A 20909-nucleotide genomic window follows, 5' to 3' on the forward strand; every position below is an offset into this window, starting at 1 on the left:
CCTCACGGACGCCATTTGTCGCGGCTGCCGAGAGTCCGGGTTTATCTGCCGCTTTGACGAACAGGGGAAAATCCTCTGCTGCTGTAAAAGATTAGGACTAAATCTCTGTATATTGACGAGGAGTTAATAAGTTCTTACGCGCCGGCTGAGACGGACCAGATGGAATTAAGCATTTTATGCGATTAGTCAAAGTTATGGCTTTTTTTTCTTTTTTAAACTAAAAGCATCTGCTGGTAAGAACAATAAGAGGTTAAAGAGGTTAAATAGCTGCTTTTGAATTGTTTAACTCAGTTTGCAGAAGTAATTTAATCATTTGAGCTATTTTAATACCGTGCTGCGCGCATACATCTTGACCTGCGGCTTAAAAATGACCAAAACAACAGAACCGGAATCGCAATGAATAAAACTGTTTGAAAAGTTCAGATGATTTATATATAAAAAAATATAATATGAGGATTTAAGTCAAATATTCAGACTGCAACATGTACAAAAGGGAACTAACCTACAAAGAACAGTCATAATAAAGGATGTGTAGTCTGATAAGAGCACGTATTGACGAGCTGCGGATGAACGCTCAGTCAACTTATTGACGTTTCAGTTGAGGACAATAGAATCGGCTTCTGAGGGGAATTCATATTTGGGCGGATTTTCGGTGACAAACACAAACAAGTGGTGTTTCTTACATAAATAAATCCTATTACTTGGTAAATGTACACAAGATTTTGTCCCCATCAAAAATGCTCGTTGCTCCTCATTGTTAAAAAGTTCTCTGCCTGTTCTTATCTCGACGTGTTTCTCGTGGAACAGAAGAAAGTGGGTCAAGAAAAAATAGACTTTAACAGCCGTTTTTAATAGATTTCAAAAATAATCATCCAAGAGCAGAGGGAAGATTTAAAGGAGCCATATTATACAGCTTTTTAACACTTTAACATGTTCTAGCTTATTGATTTTCCCTCCATTTGAATATCGGATCCTAGGAGCTGCATTCAGAATCTGCTGTGTCTTGTGCGAGCTGGACTGGCTCCGCCCACACACACGCCCATCTATGGGAAGTACTTCCTCTTGTGGTGCCATGTGCCAGAGCAGAGCTGCCTGATTGTGGGAGGAGTCAAAGGGGGGAGGAGCCCACCTTGATTGTGATTGGCTGAACCTCCTGATGACACTATATAGGGTTTGATTTCTGATTGGCTGGTTGGAGCAACACACTTTTTAAAAGAGAGAGAGGGAGGACACTTTCTTCACATCTGGGGCGTCGTTCCAGGTGTGGCGACGATTATTACTGCTGGAAAACCTTTAGAAAGTGAACTTTGCAGAATCTGACCACTTTAAAATTTTAATTTCGACATTATTATGGCACTATTTCATCAAGTCCAGTAAAATGAAATACACAATGGGAGAACACGGACATTCTCATGGACAGACGTCCAAGTTGGATTGTCATTACGGTGACTGTCAAAATAAAAGTACCAAGTCCCAGGAGCATATGGAGGAAACATTGTTCCGATTGGCCCTACTGAGCACGTGCAGAGAGAAGTGTCGTCAAACAGCGTCCACCTCGGGAGCCGTTCTTAAAAACCTGCGCCGTCACGTAAACAAACACCTCAAACGCCCAATAGAAGTTTTGTGTTTTCACTTGAACAGCACAGATTCACTACAGTGTTCCAGATCCGAACGAAAGATCTGGGATTAGAAGACCTTTATTGTGTCGAATCCAAAAGCGGCACGTCATCAATAGAGGGGGATAAAAATAGCCACGGACTGGAGGATTTATCCGTGCACAGTCACAGTGACACAGTTCTGCACTGGACTACTTCTCCAGGACTGTCAGTGTTTTCTTTTTTTTTTTTTCTCTCTCTCTCTCTCTCTTTCTCAGTCATGTGACATGACGAGGCATCATCCGCCTCCATCCCAGGATGTTTCTGGATCTTAATGCCTCTGCACCAGCAGCTTCCTGTGCATCTTAATGAAGGCGTCCAGCGGAAGACTCCATCCTTCCAGCTGAGGATGTTGAGGATGCAAAAAAAAAAAAAAAAAAGAAAGACGATCAGGACCTCTAACCACGCCCACCGCACTGCAGATCAAAAAAAAAACACCCCAAACTACGTCCTTCTTGGAGAATGTCCCACTTTGACTCCCTTTAGCTGTGTAACCGTGTCCGGTGACTCAGCCCTGTCCTCCACAGCTGGGAAAAACCGTGGGAGGGGGGGGGCGGGGGGTGGGAATTACAGGTCGGAAATACGCGTTTTTTTTCCACCCATTTCCCACTTTGCGCCTCGGAAACTGGAAACGCGTTCGCCTGCCTCAACCGACACAATATCTGCCGGATCGCAGACTTTGAATAAAAAAAAAATTAAATCAAAATAAAATCACATTGACATTAAACGACAGAATGTGAAGGCAGAGGGAGCCGGGGGGGGGGGGGCTTCGCGCTGGAGCCGGACACGGTAGAGCCACGTCCCACCCGACCCGCATGAGTGGAGCCGCGCAAAAAAACTGGCTTTTAATGCAAAATTGCATCTCATCTGCCACAACAAGGCGATATAAGGGGGGGGGGACGCCGAGGGGTAGCGCACGGACCCGGTCGTGTGTGCCCCCCCCCCCCCCACCCACCCACTGCTACCACCACCTCCCCGCCGAGAAAGTGGGATTAAAGCGGGCAGAGAAAAAAAAGGAGGATGTTTATTACCAGACGGCGCGTCGTCCCTCGTCCAGCTCCTGTTTCCTGACAGCGGTGCTGCTGTGCTGCAGTTCCCCCTCTCCGCCGGCCGAGCAAACCCCCTCCGAGCACCGAGCACCGAGCACAGCAGCTCACACAGGACAGGAGGACAGCCGGGGCATTATTCCAACACCCCCCCCCCCCCCCCCCCCCTCTCTCTCTCTCTCTCTCTCCCTCCTCTCTCTCTCTCTCTCTCTCTCCTGCGAGCGCGCGCGCACGCACGCGGCAGGGCAATTAATGGCACGAGGTTGGGCGCTTTAATGGGCCGATGCAGCACGAGTCAGGTCTATTTAAAGAAATGAGATTATAATTAACTCGATCATTGTTGGAATGCAACGGGAGCCGCAGGTCTGGAGGTGACGACGGATTTCTTCGAGAAAGTTCTGGGGGAAATGAGTGGAAATGCTCGTTGGTCGCTTTCTGTTGTGCGCAAATTGGAGATGTGGATGGATGGATGGATGGATGGATGGATGGATGGATGGATGGATGGATGAATGAGTCAGAGGAGGACAACAAATATCCCCAAGTAATTATCACTACCAATGGAAGTCTGAGGCATTAGTTGACCTCAGTTTTGTCAAAAACGTAATTATTTCTAAATAAAAAAGCAGGTTTTATGAGTTTGTATGAACTTCTGTTGATCTGTGTCACCTTTAGACCCTTCGTCTCCCCCCCCCCAAATTTTTTTTATTTAAATTCCATGTTCAGTAAAACAAAAAAGTGAATTAAAAACTGTTTATTTTTTCAGAATTTGTTTGGGTTTGAGATGCCATGTCACAACAACTAATGCATCCATATCCCTATTAAACGGAATAAAGTTCTACATGCATAATGCGCAATAACTTTCATTGGATTTATAATTTCCCAGTGACACGTATGGCCTTCCGACTGTATGACTGTAAATTCACAACAGGTCTTTTGCACCGTTTCGTGTGACGCAGAACAGGAACCCGATGCGTCTTTTCCATTATTTTCTGATAATAATTCCTACACTGGAAAAAAAAGGAGGTAAAACTATGAATAAAAACGCTTGTTTTAATGAATGAATTTGCAGATTTTGTACTGAGGATGGATTAAAACCATGAAAAAGTACTTTCAAAACCACTATTGTAGTTAAACCAGCAGGTCGACTGGTCTTGGGGAAAACATTTCACCTCTTATTTTAAATTAATTAATTCATTTAGATATAAATTTCAGTGTTATTTTATCCATCGGTGGCATCACCTTAATGTGACCACAGTTAAAAACTTCCTTTCCGTGAGACCCAAACGCATCTCCTGGCCTCCTCTGGGTAAACACATACGTGTGCATGTTCTCATAAACGCCGACGTAAAAGCAAGTTTTTAACTATTTTTTCATTTGATTATTTATTTCATTCATTTCAAACAATGCAACAACAGCATTTCATGAATGAAAAGGAGCAGAAAGAAGTAAAACTTATAATCAACACTAAATCCTTTACAGTTCCAGTTCATTCACATGCAGCCGTTTTTTTTCCAAAACATCAAACACAAAATAAATAAATAAGGTTGATCTGCTACTCCGCAGTGTCGTATTTCTGTAACATTGATGATTTAACAAGTTTCTTAAACGCATCAATGGATTTAGAAGTTTTAATTTTACAATCAAGACCGACTCCTTCCATTGAGATGCATTTTTCCTTTACGGCCGATTGAAACCCGGGTTTTGTAGTAAAAAAAACCTCAGTTCCTTTCAGTTCATATCTACTTTTTCTCTTGGGCGAATCTGTTTTGCAATTTGTTCGGTAACATTTCCAGATGAGCTTTAAACGTGGTTTTTAGAAGGTTATACTCCACTGAATCTTTAAATTTCAGTGTTTGTAGTTGTTTAAATAAAGGATCAGTATGGTCTCTGTAACCTCTTTCACTAGCGACTCTAATCGCTCTTTTCTGTAGAAGAACAATTGGATTAATGTGTGTTTTACAGGCATTTCACCCACACTTCAATACAACAGGTCAGATATGGAACAATCAATGAGTTATACAACAAAAACAAAGCATCTTATTTAGAGAATCTTTCACTCTATGCAACACAGCTATTATTTGGGATACCTTTACTTTGACACTATTAATATGTGATTTCCACGTCAAATGTTCATCAATCATAATATCTAGGAACTTAATCTCTTTCGATTCCTAACCCGTTAGACTAAGACTTGGGTTCCTCCCTGTCGCCTTCTGCTCAGCCCAGTTGACTTTTATCACACGCCGTAGTAAACAAACACGCACCGGACCCCCACACCCCCCCCCCCCCTCCCAAACAGGCCGGCCATTAACGACGCCCCCTTAAATAGCCACGGCGACCGCAGTGATCGTAGTAGCGGCCGAGGCTAATGACACACAGGGCGCTTGTTGTTGCGCTGCAGCCAGACAGCTGGCTGCTGATTCAGGCTCCCGTCTAATTGTGGCCGGCGACGACAACGACAACGGCGACCGTTAAATGCTTCACGGCGGGGACGGGCACACGTTGGGAATCTCCGCTATCTGCTGGCAGCTCCGCGACAGACGTGACCAAATATCCCTGCGGAACAATAGCCGAGGGCGGCGGCCACATAACGATCTCGGTTATAACTCCTCCTCCTCCTCCCTCTCTGTCGTGAGACACCCGATACGCCTTATTCAGCCTCGTTCCCTGTTTTTAAAAAACACCGACGTGACAGCAGAAGTAAGCGTCACTTATAAAGTGGCTGATTGCCGTGTACGCGACCGCAGAGAGGCCGCGAGGGACGACGCACTCGTACGACAGGCAGAGAGGACAGGCAGGTCGTTATCTGCCGCTGGAGTCTGAGTCTCGGCTCAGACGTTGCTCATCGGGGCCTCGTCTGCCCCGGCCACTCCGGTAAACAATCGTCGCGGGAAGCACGGGAGCAGACTTCTTGGCCTCGGCCGTCACGAGGCGGAGATTGTTTTCATCGAGCGGCGTCTTCCTCCCCCTCGTCTACCAGACAACTTGTATTACATCGTGGCTCGGTCTATTATGATGCAAGAAATTCCTCCTTTTTTTTTTAAAAGAGGCATGAAACAATCTCCGGCCACTAGGGGGCGACACGAATCAAAAATATACAGTAAATAAAGGGGCCATTTCCCTGCAGATCCATTAAAATGAATTACTAAATTAAATCACAACTAACTTTATATGATGAAAAATGACAGATTTTTTTCCCCTCTTTTGGGTTTCATGGTTATTGCTTTTCAAAAAAGCTGTTCATATACACACTCAGGGAGTATTTCATTAACTGCTTTTTAAGCTTATATAACGTTATAAATGGAAAAAAAAAAAAAGGCTGTTGTTTGGTGGCTTTGGTTTCGTTCAGTCAGTCTAAATAGAGAAGTGGAAGTTTCAAGAAGCACAATTTAGTTGATTTACAGCAGCGACGTGGCTTTAACCACAAGTTTTTTTTCCTTTTTCACTTTAATCAATATCACAATGTCACAAGTTCCCAGAAATCCCTTTATAGAAATTAAAGTTGCGTCTGTAAACGTCCACGTCAGTTTTCTGAGGAGAAAATGACGAGCGAGGCAGAAAATGATCAAAGCCTCACTTCTGTTTTTCTTGGACGGACGTGTGACGTGGAGCAGGAAACACACCCTGAGGAGGAGCAGCTCATTGCTGACCAACTGTATTTTCTGCATAATGCAAGCAAAAAAAACCCCAAAAAAACAAAAACCCACCAGCTTTTTCAATGTGTTTTGAATTATTTTTTTGTGTTAACATCAAAACCTGACATCTGCCTCATTATAAAATATGTTCCACATCATTGTGGCGTCTGCAGCGGTAGATTACTGGACCCCCCCCCCCCCCCGACTGCACATCCAGGACTCCTCCGGTCCAGCCCTCGGTCAGCAGAATGATTAATTCCGCACAAGACAGACAACATGTGATCTCTGGACTCCACTCAGCTTATGTGGCTGCTTAACTCTTCACTTTTTTTTTTTTCTCCTGCTGCGCACACACATAAAAGTTCCCGTTGGACTCATCAGCCCTGAACTCTCACCTTGAACTTAAACCGGACACTTTGTCCTCTAGAATCTCCACCACGTCATAAAAAAAACCCCCAAACATGTGGCTAACTATCGCACTTTTATTATATTAGATTCAGTTTGTCTTATCCTCACCTCCTGCACAAACACGCAATTACCACTTCGTACTAATGTAGTTTGTATTCATTAAGAAGATAAATATATTTTCTTTTAATGCAGCAAAATGAGTATATCTCTCGCATCTTCCTTTACAATACATGGCAAGTCACCCATATGAGCCAATTAAAAAAAGGAAATAAAAAAAAAAACAAACAAACAAGTGTTTGTCATCCCCAGAGCAGGACGGAAAAATAATTGCTACTCCGAAAAAGAGCGTTTCCATTTCATCTGCTGGGATTTCTCCACGAACCGGCCGATTATTAGAGCGTTTACGTAGAATGAAGACGCTTCTGCTTCAGTCCAAACAAACTCCACTGTTCGGGCCTCATGCGAGACTCGGGCTGCATTTTTCAGTGGGATTACGCTTCGACCCTGGGCCGAACTTTTGAGAGTGAGTCGCCTCCGAACTTGGCCCCCCGAGCCCCAGCGGCCCCCTGCCGTGAGGCTCTGCCCGGCTGGAAACACCGACGCTACCGCAGGTCAGCGAGTGCAACGACGTCAACAGAGGGAGATGGGAATCGAACCTGCGACCTTCCGATTGGGAGTCGACCGCTCTCACCAACTCTTTAATTCCTCTATAGCTCTCTATCATACGTAGAACATTTTTCATCAAAACACCATTGTTTTTTGTTTTTTTTATTGTATTTTCATACCTGGTTTATTTTCAAGTGGGTAAAAAGCCCCCCCCCCAAAAAAAAATTGCTATTAAAAAAAGGCAAAAAAAAACCTGCTAAAATAGGAAAAACATTGATTGGCCAATTTTTTACTTAGAAATTTTTAAAAAGTCGCCAAAATGTTTGAAAACCATCAAGAAAGGAGCAAAAAACAGGACAGATGGCGGGAAAATGGCGAAAACAAACCACCTGGAAGTGGCAGCTAAAATCCCGAAACGTCATAATTATATATATTCAGCAACCACTGATATAAATAACTTTATAGCCGTGTGATCGCTTATGACTAAACGCGTTTTTTGTGGCGTGAAAGCTTGCCGACCTTTGACCTAGTAACTCTTTCTTTTACTTAAAGACTAAAGGAAACGGTGACGACGAGCATTTCCTTGTTTTTTTTTTTCCTCCCCCTTCTACCTGTGAGGAAGTACATCTTATCACGGGGAATCATAAACGTGGTGTGTATTTGTAACCTTTGGAGAAAAAAAAAAAAAGTGTTACGATTCTGTTTTACGATTCTGCCCCTGAGTGATTGTGGACGAGGCGTTTTGGGACGAGGGAGCTGCGGCACGAGGCGACGCAAAGAAATGTGCAATTCCGAACAAATTGTATTTGTTGGAATTGCCGTGCGCCAGAGCCAGAGGCGCAGAGGAAACGCACTTATCGGACGTTTTGCTGTGAAGCGCTTTAATTCCTCCATGACCTTTGCTTCAGTCTTTGATGCTGATAGCGTTAATAGAGTCCTTGAAGCGCTCGGGTTTGACTCCGGAGTGCAGAATATCTAATCTGTGGAGGACGTGTGTGTATCATGGCTGCAAATATCTTAAAAAAAAACACACAAAAAAAACATTAACATGTAAATAATTTAAATTTGTGGGCAACTTTTTTATTTTTGTTGCAAATTTGCTCAATTCGTTTGTTTTATTCATTTTATGTGCCCGTTCTTTGTGGAACCACTCTTGAGATTTGATCACCTCCTATCTACATGCATTTATTGTCTTTATAACCGTGTAATAACCAATTACGTAATCATGACCAATAACAAAATAGCTTGTCAATCATGACGAAGGATATTTAATCAATTATTGTAATATCATTTTGCCTACAGTGAAATAAGTTACTACATGGTTAAACTAGCATTTAATACATGTTTACATATGTGTGTATATATATATATATACCTTTGATGTGCATGTATAAACTGTGCATATATAAAACTTGTGTATAGTATATATTGAATATGTAAAAATAGTAATACTAGTTAAATAAATGTCGAGAGCCTTGTTTTGTTTTTTCGTGACGCGGTAGGTGTGAATCATCTCGATTGATCCCGATTAGTTGGACAATTGATTGATTGTTTGTTCTGTTTTTCTGAAGACTGCCAAAATAAATAAAACATAAATTCAAATTCAATATTAAAATAAAATTCAAACAAAAAAAAAAAAACACTTTCATGATGTGATAACCGAAGCTAATAATGTAATAATTAAATTAAATAAAATTTTGCCTATTAAAAAAAAAATGAGTATAGCACTATTTTATTCTATTATTGGTTCAAATGAAGCCTGAAGCTTCTTCTCAGCAATCCAACAGCAGCAGGAAGTAGTTTTTTTTAAGTGGGGGGACAAGAAAAGCCCCTGCACAATATTCGATCGGAGTGGGAGCTGAAAGACAAACCCCCCCCACCCCCCCCCGTTTGCTCCACTATAAATACCCGGTGGTTGTGGAGGTTCCGTCACACAGGCTGCAGCTTTATAAGGCAAAAGACCCGTGGAGCTCGCAGGCCGCGCTGCCAGATAACAATACGGCCGACCAGCTTATCGCTCTACTCAACAAGATTGAGTCATTCGCCTTATCTCCTTCAGCCCCCCCCGCCCCCCCCCCCCCCCCCAACAGAGAAAACTGCTCACGTGTTTCGGCTGATTCTCGCCACCAGGGGGAGCCGCCGGACTCCGTCACACCGCCTCTTTTTTTTCCTCTCCAAACGTTACGGCGAAGGTTGCCTCTTGAAATACATTTACAGTAAAAGTTGTTTTCTATTTGCAGGATTCAAGAAGGTATTCAAGTACAAATCGTATCTCCACAGCGGCAGATATTGACGTTTTTCTCAGTCGACGCAGAGCCGCAAATCAATTTCTTAGTCGACAAACAAGAGTGAAGAACAAAACAGACTTTCTATAGTTGGAAAAAAAAAGAAAAAGAAAGAACGCGATGCGGTGCATACGTGACGAGAGAGTGAGAAAAAGAAAAAAAGAAATGTGCAACTTTGATGTGAACCGCGATAAAGACGGGAAGTTTGGTGAAGTGTTAGACAAGACAAGAATCTGAAAGTTAAACGTTCTTCTCCGTCTATGTAAACTCACCGGTCGGGCAACAATAACTTTGCAGTCGAGTTTAAGATGAACGACATGAAAACGCCTCTCAGTGGAATTCAGTTACAACTAAAACGAAAACCATTATTTCTACTTCAAAGTGAGCTGCTGTGTCAGATTATATAATAGATTGTAAAAAGTGTAAAAAAAAAAAAAAAACTCTATAAGGGTAAAAAAAAAAAACAAGCTGTAAAATAATCATCGATCGACGTTCCAATATGGTTTTACTCCAGTCTTCTCAGTAAAAACACCCTGAGTGTGTAATCAGATTACTAACGCGACTCCGCCTCTTCCAAATAAAAAGTGTCCAGACGTCACTTTTACTCTCACCTTTGCATTTTCTTATTTTATCAGTAAATCATGATGATGCCAGACTATCCTCTCCGCCCTTCGACCTTTACGCTTTATCATTTCGGTGCGTCACCGCGGCAACGAGTCCCAACAGCACAATGGAGATGCTCACGAGCAGCCGATCCTGCCTTTTTCAAAAAATCATAATCACGATTATTTTGGGCAATATTGAAATCACGATTATTTACATGATTATTGTAACTGGCCACCCCGGCCTGTCAATCACCATTTATTATTTATGTATTTATTTAGTTAAATTATGGGATATTTCTTTGGGGAAATACGTTTTCGACCGGAAGTTGTGCTGTCTGCTTTGTTCAAGAGGCCGGGGGCAGCTACAATTATGTTTTTGATTTTGGAACAGCATTTATTGAACATGTTTAAAAAAAGAACTCTCCTGTTAAATATATAAACACATCTTGTAATGTAGTAGTAAAAAATAAACTTGTACTGCACTCAATCTTTTTAAAACAATAAATACATAACTTTATATACTAATACAAGCTACAGTGAAGAATCCTGTTGCTTTATATTATATGTTGATAATTTGGCCTGTGACACAGCTAAGCTAAGTAGATAAAGCTAAGTAATGCTAGTAGCCGCCGTTAGCATTACTTAGCTTTAAAATGACACGGAACCTAAACTACTGGTGTAACACACTGTTATTATCATCCTAAATATATGTTAGGCATAACAACGGCGAGCCCACGCAAGAAACCATGCGTTCATAACTTTCTCGGGAAATTTAAAAGTAGTAACTTACCGCTAAGGAGCTAGCGCCTGCGCGTTCGGGTTAAATGTGTCGTCACTTCCGGTCGGACCGGAAATGCCTGAGAGTGGCGATCCCGCAGCCAAATGCGCGTTTCACAACGAACGAAAACGTCACACGATCTCGTTTTTCCTCGACTGTATGATGCGTAATCGCGGTTGAAAATTAGATTAATCGAGCAGCCCTACCACACGCCACCGCTTTTCATTGAAAGCAAACATACTAGTAGAAAAAAGTGAAGCGGCAAATGGGATTTAAGTCCCGTGACGTCACCATGCGCCCTGCGCAGACGACGAGTAAGAAATTAAAGAGCGTTTAAAAGAGGTGGCGTCCGGGGGAAGAGCCCGCAACGCTGATCAAATGTAGGAGATTCTTTAATCTGAGCTTTTTTTTTTAATGTATTTTTTTTTTTTTTTTTTTTAAGACTCGACACGTCCAGCATTTTCAGGACGTTGCAGCTCAAGTCGAGATGTCGGGGAAACTCCCTGCAGCTCGGCCACAATTATAACCTTCAGCGGTGGAACGTGGAAAAAGCAGACAAGAAACATGGTCAACCGCCAAATTTAAATGCCTCTCTCTCTCTCTCTCTCTCTCTCTCTCTCTCTCTCTCTCTCTCTCTCTCTCTCTCTCTCTCTCTCTCTCTCTCTCTCTCTCTCTCTCTCTCTCTCTCTCTCTCTCTCTCTCTCTCTCTCTCTCTCTCTCTCTCTCTCTCTCTCTTAAATGTTACTGTCTGCGTCGCATAATTTGCACTGTGTGTGACAATGTTGACAGGATCACTCACACACACTCACACGCACACTGTGTGATGAAATCAGGGCAGAATACAAAAGGCCTGCGAATCTGGTGCGAGGAAGCGGCACGTCACACTGTCACACTATTGTAATGCGAGTTGATTATCTACTTTGAGCCATCGGTGATAGTGAGTCGAACAGTCTTGGCTGCGACTTTGGTCGACGCAAACGAACTTGCTGAACCCACTGTACACTATCTATCTGTGGAACAACGACACCGAGCCACTAAACCCATCACAGGCAAAACAGAGGGAATAATTGGGATTGAGAAACCGACGCTGAATAATTCAATCAAACCAGATGTAAATGAGAAAAAAACACTGAAAAAGCTGCAATTAGTTGTCACCGACCAACACAAGGGCGAATAAGTCAGTCATTGTGGGTTTATAACACCAATGTGACTTTGATGACACATGAAGAAATACCTCACTTAAGTATTGAGTAATATTTTTTTCCCCCCTCCTCTCTTAAAATCGCCAACCTCAGCGAAAACTGCGGATCGAGACATGCAGGACAGAGAACATCGGCTCCAGCCAATGAACATGACAAGTCCCACGGACTTTGTCCGGCTTTATCTCCCCCCGCTGCCGTACATTCACCTCCATCATTCAGCCCCCATAAAACCTGCTGAGCTGCAAAAAAAACAAAAACGTGTGCCACAATAAAACCCAATGGGACATTATATTAGATATATGTCGAAAACGTTAAATATCAAATAAAAACTGATCACTCAACAACCACAACAACAACAAAAAATGTCCTGAAGGGTGCCAAGAAGGGGATGAAAGAGATTATTCTTTCATTTTCCCTCCATTTCTATTTGCAGGGGAATGCAAGCGGAAAAGCATGCTGTGATAACTTCCCATTTCCGAACTGTCTGTTTGTGCCCAAGTCCATTTTAAAATCTGTGTCTTGATAAACAAGAAGGACAAACTCTGCATTCTGAGGAGAAGCCAGCTGATTAAAAAAAAAGCAACCATGACTGAACACAATGTCACGTATAATCCAAGAGACTTTTCTTGATTTTCTAACACCGGGAAGGGAAATAATTCACTCTCACCAGCAGCTGAAACTATTTTATTGTTCTTCTTCACTTTCACACTCATTGGTATTGTTGGATTTGAATCTACTCGCCTCTGGAATGACATTAAATAGCGCCTCTTGTCATTGATGAGGATAAAAGCCGATCTTACAGTGACTCGAGGTGTTTTGACAGCCCTGCACGTGACTCCAGTTTGTCTCGCACTATTTTTCTTTTTCTTTTTTTTTGTGAATGAAAACTTGTACTCACCGTTTCACATTCCAGCAGCGGGTCACATTGTGGTGGGAAAGCCCGGCGATTTCAGCAGAAACACACATGAAAATGAAACGAAACCACACTGAGTAGGAAACATTTGTGCATATTGAGGAAGCTGACATTCAAATAAAGTGTGGAAATCACGCCAAAATAAAATAAAATATATAAATCAAAAAATTTGTTTAAAAAGCGGCTTTAATCGCTTTGTTCCTGTTTTTATTTTGGGTACGTGAACGCCTCACGGGCTCAATCCACACAAAAAGTGGGCGCTTTTTTTCTTTACCTGAGTCTTCACCGCGCGCGCACACGCTCCACGAGACACCGGCTGTGACCAGCGTAGCGTTACCGGAGACCTGGGTCCCTGCGCGGGGCTCGTCCGGGAGCAAAAGACCAGACACCTGTGAGCGCCTGCTTTGGCAAACCTTTCCCCCCGGAGACGGAGCGCTCTTAACCCCGCCCCTCCGGCCCGGAGAAAAAGCCGAAAAGAAACAACCCCCACCGGTAACGTCGAGTAAACACACACGCCTCCGAACTGTGGAGCGGCGTTCGGCGCCGCCCCTGGTGGCCGCCTGGAGCGTTGCAGATTTTAAATCTCTTATGTCACATGACCGCTAGGTGGCCAGTCTGAGCGTCTTCTTCTTTTTTTCCCCCTTCTTCTTCTTTCTTTCTTTCTCCTCATGAGACGTGTTGAAGTGCGCTAATAAATATTAGATTCAGTTGTGGTGAACGCGTTTAGATCTTTTTACATTATGGGACAACATGTGGGGGGAAAGGATGCTGAGTGAGGATGGAGCTGCCTGAGAAGAGCCCGTTATGCATTGATATCTATATCTATCTCTCTCTCTCTCTGTGTATATATATATATATATTACTCTCATAATTGATTAATTCCTCTCTTAATTTAATTTTGATGTTGAATAAAAATGGTCAAATGATGTATAAAAATACCCCCCCCCCCCCCAATGTGGAACACAAAAGAGTTACAATTACCATCAAACATTCATTTTCTACCACATTTCACGAGCCTTAAACTCTGGAACCCTTATTGACAAATGGAGCTACAATGCTTTCCTCTTTTTTTTTTTTTTTTTTTAAGTAAAATTATTTTACTATCTCCAGTCCAAATAGTTTCCCACTGATTCTGTGTTGATATGTTAAAGGTGTCCGTCTTTATTAACTCCTTTCTGTAGTTTTCTCTGCTTGTTGTCCCTTCATCCTTTCTTTTTATGACTGTAATGTTTCATATAAGCTCCCTGGATTTCTTTCCTCTCCTGTTCGTTTTTAGTATAATCATATTTTGTTAAATTAAAAAAAATAGTCTGAAGAGAAGTGGAGATTTTGCATTAAATAAACACTTCAATTGAAGAATTTTGCAAAAAATAACTAGAGGTATAATAAAACCAAAAGTCCACTACTCCATCGGGAAATGTGCAAAGAAAACGCAATCGTGTTTTGAGCTGAGAGAACTCGAGCACGCGCTACGCGGGCGATTTCGTTCTCGGTGGCTGAACTCGAGGCCTCTCAGGGATCCTCGTCGTCCACCAACCGCTTTTATATAACTGCTCTTTAAAGGCAGAAAGCCATGTGGGGGGGGGGGGGGGTGTATAGCACCCTCCGCAGGCTGCACGGGGCCAGTGTCAGGTAGAGGAAGGAAAGGGGGGGGGGTGATGGGAATCTGCATTTCCAGAGTGCGGGAACATTAAATAATGCAAAAACCAAAAAAAAAGGCTTTACATAGGAAGGACAGGCGGGTTACTATCTCTCCCCTCTCGGTCGAAGATGAGCAAGTTTGATTTCCGTCACATGTCAACTGATTCACGGCGCCTCTGCCCCCCCCCCCCCCCCCCCCCCGCCCGTTTAAATCGACGACGAAAGCCGCTGTTATAAAGGTCACGGCCGGGCCAAACGCCTCAGTCCAGTAAGCACAGATAACGCAACATCAATACCACTGCAGCGTTTCCACAGGAATAATAAGAAACAGGTCGGTAACAGTCACAACCAGGGGGGGGGGGGGGGGGGGGGGGTTTCGTCATGTCATTTTCTTTTTTCTTTTTTTCTCAATGCAAGGAAAACTACTCGGGAGCAAACAAACAAACCAACAAACAAACAAAGAGGAGGAGAAAAAAAATCTATTTTTAGCATTCGATGCATTGAATCTAACATCACACATGATGACACCGACGGAGACCTGACGGAGGTTGTGTTTACAGCCACATCTGAATTCGACCGTGGACGGAGTGTGACCGCGGGGGGGGGGGGGGAGCGGGGGAGGGGGAGGGAGGGGGGGGGACCTCGTCCCGAAGGTCCGGATCCTAAACCAAACGTCTACCTGAGATTCAGTTCAGTTCACCTGTTCACACAACAAGGAAAAGTAGACTTTCTCCTTCTTCTCCTCCTTCTTCTTCTTCTTCTTCTTCCTCTTCTTCTCCTGCGGCATGTGTCAGTGCTACAGTACAACATGTTGGACAGCAGTTTTCTCTTTTGGCAAATCCTACGAGCTACAATGTTTGCCCTACTCTCATACAAAAGGAAAGATAAAACTTTATTCAATTAGATTTTAACTTTTTTTTTTCTCTATTCTCTCTTGATTGTTTTTTTTTTTTAATATATATATATATATTTATAAATCTTTACTAAAACTCCTTACAAGTCTTGAGTATTGCTCTTGCTACAATGAAAAAATATAAAACAAAACCAAAAAAAAAAAAAAAAATTCCATCTGGATATCGAGCTGTGGATGTGGTGTATTTATAAAGAGCCTGGCTCTTGAAGTGTTCATGGCTATGTTTAATGTTGCGGTCGTCCGGCGGCGGCGGCGGCGGCGTCCTCGCCGTGGTGTCCTCGCCGCCGCCGCCGCCGCCGTCGCCGTCGGCGATCACAGAGGAAGGTTCAGAGCAAAAGAACGAGACGAGAGAGTTTCACGAGTGAAACAAAAAGATGCGCCTAGGATTCCGCCAGGGTGCCGGGTGTCGCCAGATCATCGTCTCCCTGAGCCGCCGCCGCCGCCGCCGCCGCCGTGGTTGCATCCGCGTCCGCCGCTACGTCCAGCTCAGCGGCCGCCGGCGAGGCGTCGGAGGCGTCGGAGGCGTCGAAGGACTCGCCCCCGAGGTCGGCGAGCTTGATGTAGCCCCTGCTGTTGGAGCGCTCCAGGCGGGGGCAGCTGAAGCGCCGGGCCCTGTCGCCTTGGCGACACGCGGACACCGACAGGCTGCAGCGCCGCGCCGACCTGGGCTGGTCCGTCAGGGAGTTGAGCGACAGCCGCGACCCCATCGCCCTGGCGACGGGCGACGGCGGCGACAGCTGGGTCCACGGGGGCCGTCCGTCCCCCGCGTCCGCGGAAACGTCCTCGTGGCTCCGACGCGGCGGCGGCGGCGGCGGCGGCGGGTCGTCCGTCGGCGCTTCCTCCCACCTTCCGTCCGTCTCGTCGACCCGTCCCTCCCCTCCTCCGACGCCGACGACTACGACGGCGGCGGCGGCTTCGATGACCACCTCCTCCGCCGAGCGCCCCGCCGCCCGCGACGGCCCGCCCCCCGACTCGCCCACCTCGCAGTTGTTGAGCTTGATGACGGGGAGGGTGAAGGCGTTGACGGAGGAGGTGACGATGGAGGTGGTCTCCCAGGGCCGGGGCAGCGGGGCCTGCTCGCTGCTGTTGCTGTAGTCCTTGTAGATGCTGTAGACGGTGTCCGTGAAGGTTTGGACGTCCCTCGACCAGCTGCGGGGTCGGCCGGCCAGCGAGGGGCGCCTCGGCGCCTCCTCGCCGCCGCCACCGCCGCCGCCTCCGCCGCCGTCCAACTCCCGCCGAGGCCCCGGTCCGGCGGACGGCCAGGAGCCGCGGGCGAGCGTCCCGCCGGCGGGGAAGGCGCCCGGCGGGCCCTCGGCGCTCCTGGACTGCGTGTAGTTGACCAGGCCGTTCAGCGGCGAGTACTCCTTCGACCGCACGCTGTGCAGGTCGATCACCGTGGAGTAGATGTCCCGGAGGTTGATGATCTTGGTCTTCTTGTCGCGGTTCTCGTGGAGGACGGCGTTGGCGCAGATGAAGAGGAAGATGCCGATGCCCATCACCAGCGGCCCGAACACCTTCAGGTTGTCCGAGTACAGGTGGGCGTCCAGGAAGTCGCAGACGAGGCCGCAGCTGCCGGGCGAGGGGTCGGCGGCGGCGGCGGCGGCGGCGGCGGCGGTGCTGCCGTTGGCGTGGCTCTGGTTGGACGCCGCTTGTCCCGGAGGGGGAGGGGGAGGAGGAGGGGGAGGGGGAGGAGGCGGGGGAGGGGGAGGGGGAGGGGGAGGCCTGTCCTGGGTCAGGTTGGCGGACGCGGCGGGGCTCCGGGAGTAGCTGAGCCGGTTGGAGTGGTAGACGCCGGTCCGGCGGCGCTCCTGGTAGTCCAGCTGGTTCTGGCTCGGCCAGTAGCCCAGCACGGCCATGGAGATGCCCACCATGAGCACCACCACCCCGACGGCCGCCACCAGGCCGGCCGGCGAGCACAGGTTGAGCTTGCCCTTCACCACCACCACGTCGTTCTTCTTCTTCTTCTTGGATTTCCGCTTGCGCTTGTTCTCCGCCCGGTTCTTGGAGCGCAGCGAGTCCTGCCGCCGGTTCATGCGCAGCAGGCCGCCGGTGGCGATCATGGTGGCGGTGGGGCAGCCGGCTCGTCACTCAGTCTGCGGGAGGGGGGGGAAACAGAACGGGGGGGGGGGGAAACGGACGTTTTACTGTCGGCGAACAATAAGAGGACATCTTGGATGTGTTGTCATGTCATTTAGGGATTACACATGTAATCCACGTTCATCATGGACGGATTACAGAGATAGATGCTGCAGATAAACCAGGTTCACCCTGCGAGACAAAACCAATATTTATTATCCCAGAAATTAGGCCGGTGAAACTGTATTTTCATCCCCTGAAGATACGATACATACAAACATAGCAAACTATTTTAGAAACCTGCAAAACTAGCTTTTTTCCCCCCCCTACTCTGATAGAACCTTAAAAAAAAAGCATAAAACTGTAAATATTTTAAATGTTTCAGTGTCCTTGTGGTCATTTTATTAATTACTCTTGAGTACGTTTTAGTTCAGAGGCCACATACCGGTAGAATATTGCCATAATAAGCTTTACTTTTCAACTTTAAAGCTTTTCTCTGTTGTAGAGCAGAGCATGCCTGTTTAAAATGTCTGAATTTATACGAAAAAAAACAAACAAATACGACACAAAATCACAATAATCTCAAGACACAGTCAATTCTAATCATGCAAATTACAGTAAAACGTCCAAACTAAAGGTATCCGTCCTTCATGGCAGCATCACTAATATCTCAGTGTTGTGTTCTGTCGCTACTATATATATTTTTTTATTTTAAATCAACATTTTATGAGACATTTTTGCCATTTGCTTGACGGTTTGGATGGATCGGAGCCTCTTGCGGGCCTCGTGGGACTTTTCAGAGCCCTTTTCTTGCAAAAATAATAATGCGAATGGAGAAAAAGAGGCGTACTGAAGATTACGTTGAAGTATCGGTGATAAACAGACATGTTTTTTTCCCCATAAGACTGATGTTTTCCTCCCAGAAGGAGCTTGTTAGTGAAATTACGTAACGGTCTGAAGCGACTGACGTTGTGATGTGATTGTATTACAAGTATCATCCCACCAGCATCCGTCTCTTCTCAGTCCGCACGATTACCGCAACCTTCGGCACGCCTGCTTTGCTCTTTAACACGGCTTGCATGCTTTTATTTTGTAATCGGACTGCTTTCACAGCACTGCTGTTCAGCTTCGAGTCTCCATGTTGCATAACTTCGCCACAGTGACGCTGTGCTTGGAGCCACTAAGTTTTTTTTGGACTGTGGGAGGAAACTGGAGTATCTGGGGAAAACACACACACACACACACACACACACACACACACACACACACACAGAGAGAGGGAGAAAATGCAAACTCACACACAAAAAAGCCCCACAAACCAGTGATTTTCTCACCGCGAGGTGAAAACTCTGACCACTACGCCAACGTGTGTTCAGTCAATCCATCAGGACACATATTTAATCCCTCTGGACTAAACTACAATCAGTCATTTAAGTGATTTAACCAAACCAACGAACGTCTTTCTGTCACAATGATAATGACGGCTCTGTATGATACACTGGCAGACGAGCAGATGTCATATTTTAGGCTATAAATTTACAAAAATACACAAACGTATGAACCCTAAATATTCTCTTTGGACTTGGTATTGTAGTATAAATAGTTGAGCTATCTATAGAGGACAAACTGCGCTTTTAAAAATGAATATATATATATAAACATTTATCCAGAAGTTAATTCAATGGATACGTTCCACTGTACCAACATGAAATATCTCCCTAAACGCACTAAAATGAGCCAAAAGGTCATATATTCTTTTCATTATATGAACGTTAACAATGGCGGCGCGTCCGGTTTAAACGAGGCCCCAGGTTGAAATCTGGGATAGCAACTGGTGGCCCACGTGGTCAACAAAGCACGTCCATCATTATTCTTGTACACACAAATCCTGGGCGGATTTTGGATAAAGTGATTTTCAGGAAAGAGTTTATTCTTTCAGCCTGGTCGCAGTTTTAATCCAGCCGTATTCGAGATTATCCAACAGGTAGAGCGCGCACACTGCTTCTTTTTGCACTAATCCAGCTACAGGCAGATGCAATATTAGTCATCAGATGGGGCCTAAACCAGGAGATAAAAATCCATCTGCCGAAATCCACAAACACGATGATGTAAGCAGAGGAGAGACGCACAGCGAAGTTGACAGCGGAGAACAAGAGGCGCCGTTCGCCTGCGTTTGTCGCCGGTGCAGGCGGAACGTAATGCGTCCAGACAGTAGGCCAGCGGGCGCGTTCCCTCCACCTCGCCGTGCCTCGCCGTGCCTCGCCGTGCCTCGCCGTGCCTCGCCTCCCCGTCCAAACACTCTCCTTCCTGCCTTCCGACCCACATCCATGTCATCGTCAACCAACACGTCCGTAGCCATAACGCCTGTCCTTCAACACGAGCTGTGAGACACATGTTTACAGGTCGGCACGCTCCGGCCTGGCTCATGTTTAAGTCTCCTCTTGGATACCCCCAAAAATTCTTCAAAATTAACATAAAAATGTATTTATCTTGTTTTTTTTTCAAAGACAAATCCATCTGAAAGGAGCAGCCTTGGTCCAAAGAGCAACGATTCCACCGGCGCTTATAAAGACTGCAAACATCTGCTGATGTGTTTCAGCCACATGTGGGGAATAACAATCAGACGATGAGGATTAATTACACAGATTCCCTCCTTGGTGGTGCTTGTAAGCACACGTATAATTTTACTAATCAAGACTAATCGGGTATGACTTAGGGGCTGAGGTTCGCGAACGACTTATTCCACGAATAAAGATTGTTTCTGGAGGATGCTCTAGGTGTCGGACTAGGATGATGATGATGATGATGATGATGCTGCAAGGTGCCACGAGCAGTTCCCACCAAATTAAAAAAAAATACAAATAAAAGGTGGATCACCTGAGCTTCAGCAAACATCCCCTCTGTGGCTGTTTTTAGCCACTTTCTGTGGATATCACGTCCAATCAGCACTCAAATGGCTCCTGGGCGAGAACAAGTCACCCTGCACTAAAACTGACGAGGCGTGGGCGGCCCTGTGTGCGCGTTGTTTTTGTGTGGGAGGGGGGAGGAGGGGATAGGAGGGGGGGGGTGGAGGGGAGAAGGGGCAGCGGCGTGAAGGTGCACCAGGAGTGGGAGTGGGAGTGGACGCCGTGCCTCTCCATGGTGCT

General features: G+C 45.7%; 2 protein-coding genes across 2 annotated transcripts in view; both read right to left on the minus strand.

Annotated features, from left to right (window-relative positions):
* epb41l3b (erythrocyte membrane protein band 4.1-like 3b) overlaps positions 1-2801 on the minus strand; it is a 42566-nt gene extending 39765 nt beyond the window's left edge. Inside the window, 1 exon segment of the mRNA XM_080502956.1 lies at positions 2687-2801. The gene's annotated coding sequence lies outside the window, so the exon portion shown is untranslated.
* Positions 2802-16067: 13266 nt separating this feature from the next.
* Positions 16068-17747, minus strand: tmem200cb (transmembrane protein 200C-b; the record flags this gene model as incomplete). Its single annotated transcript, XM_080502957.1, has 2 exons — positions 16068-17348; positions 17391-17747. 2 exons carry the CDS (start codon positions 17745-17747, stop codon positions 16068-16070), a joined length of 1638 nt encoding a protein of 545 aa, XP_080359083.1.
* Between the last annotated feature and the right edge of the window lie 3162 nt (positions 17748-20909).

Source organism: Blennius ocellaris (assembly GCF_963422515.1).
Source record: "Blennius ocellaris genome assembly, chromosome: 10".
NCBI classification, from domain to species: domain Eukaryota; kingdom Metazoa; phylum Chordata; class Actinopteri; order Blenniiformes; family Blenniidae; genus Blennius; species Blennius ocellaris.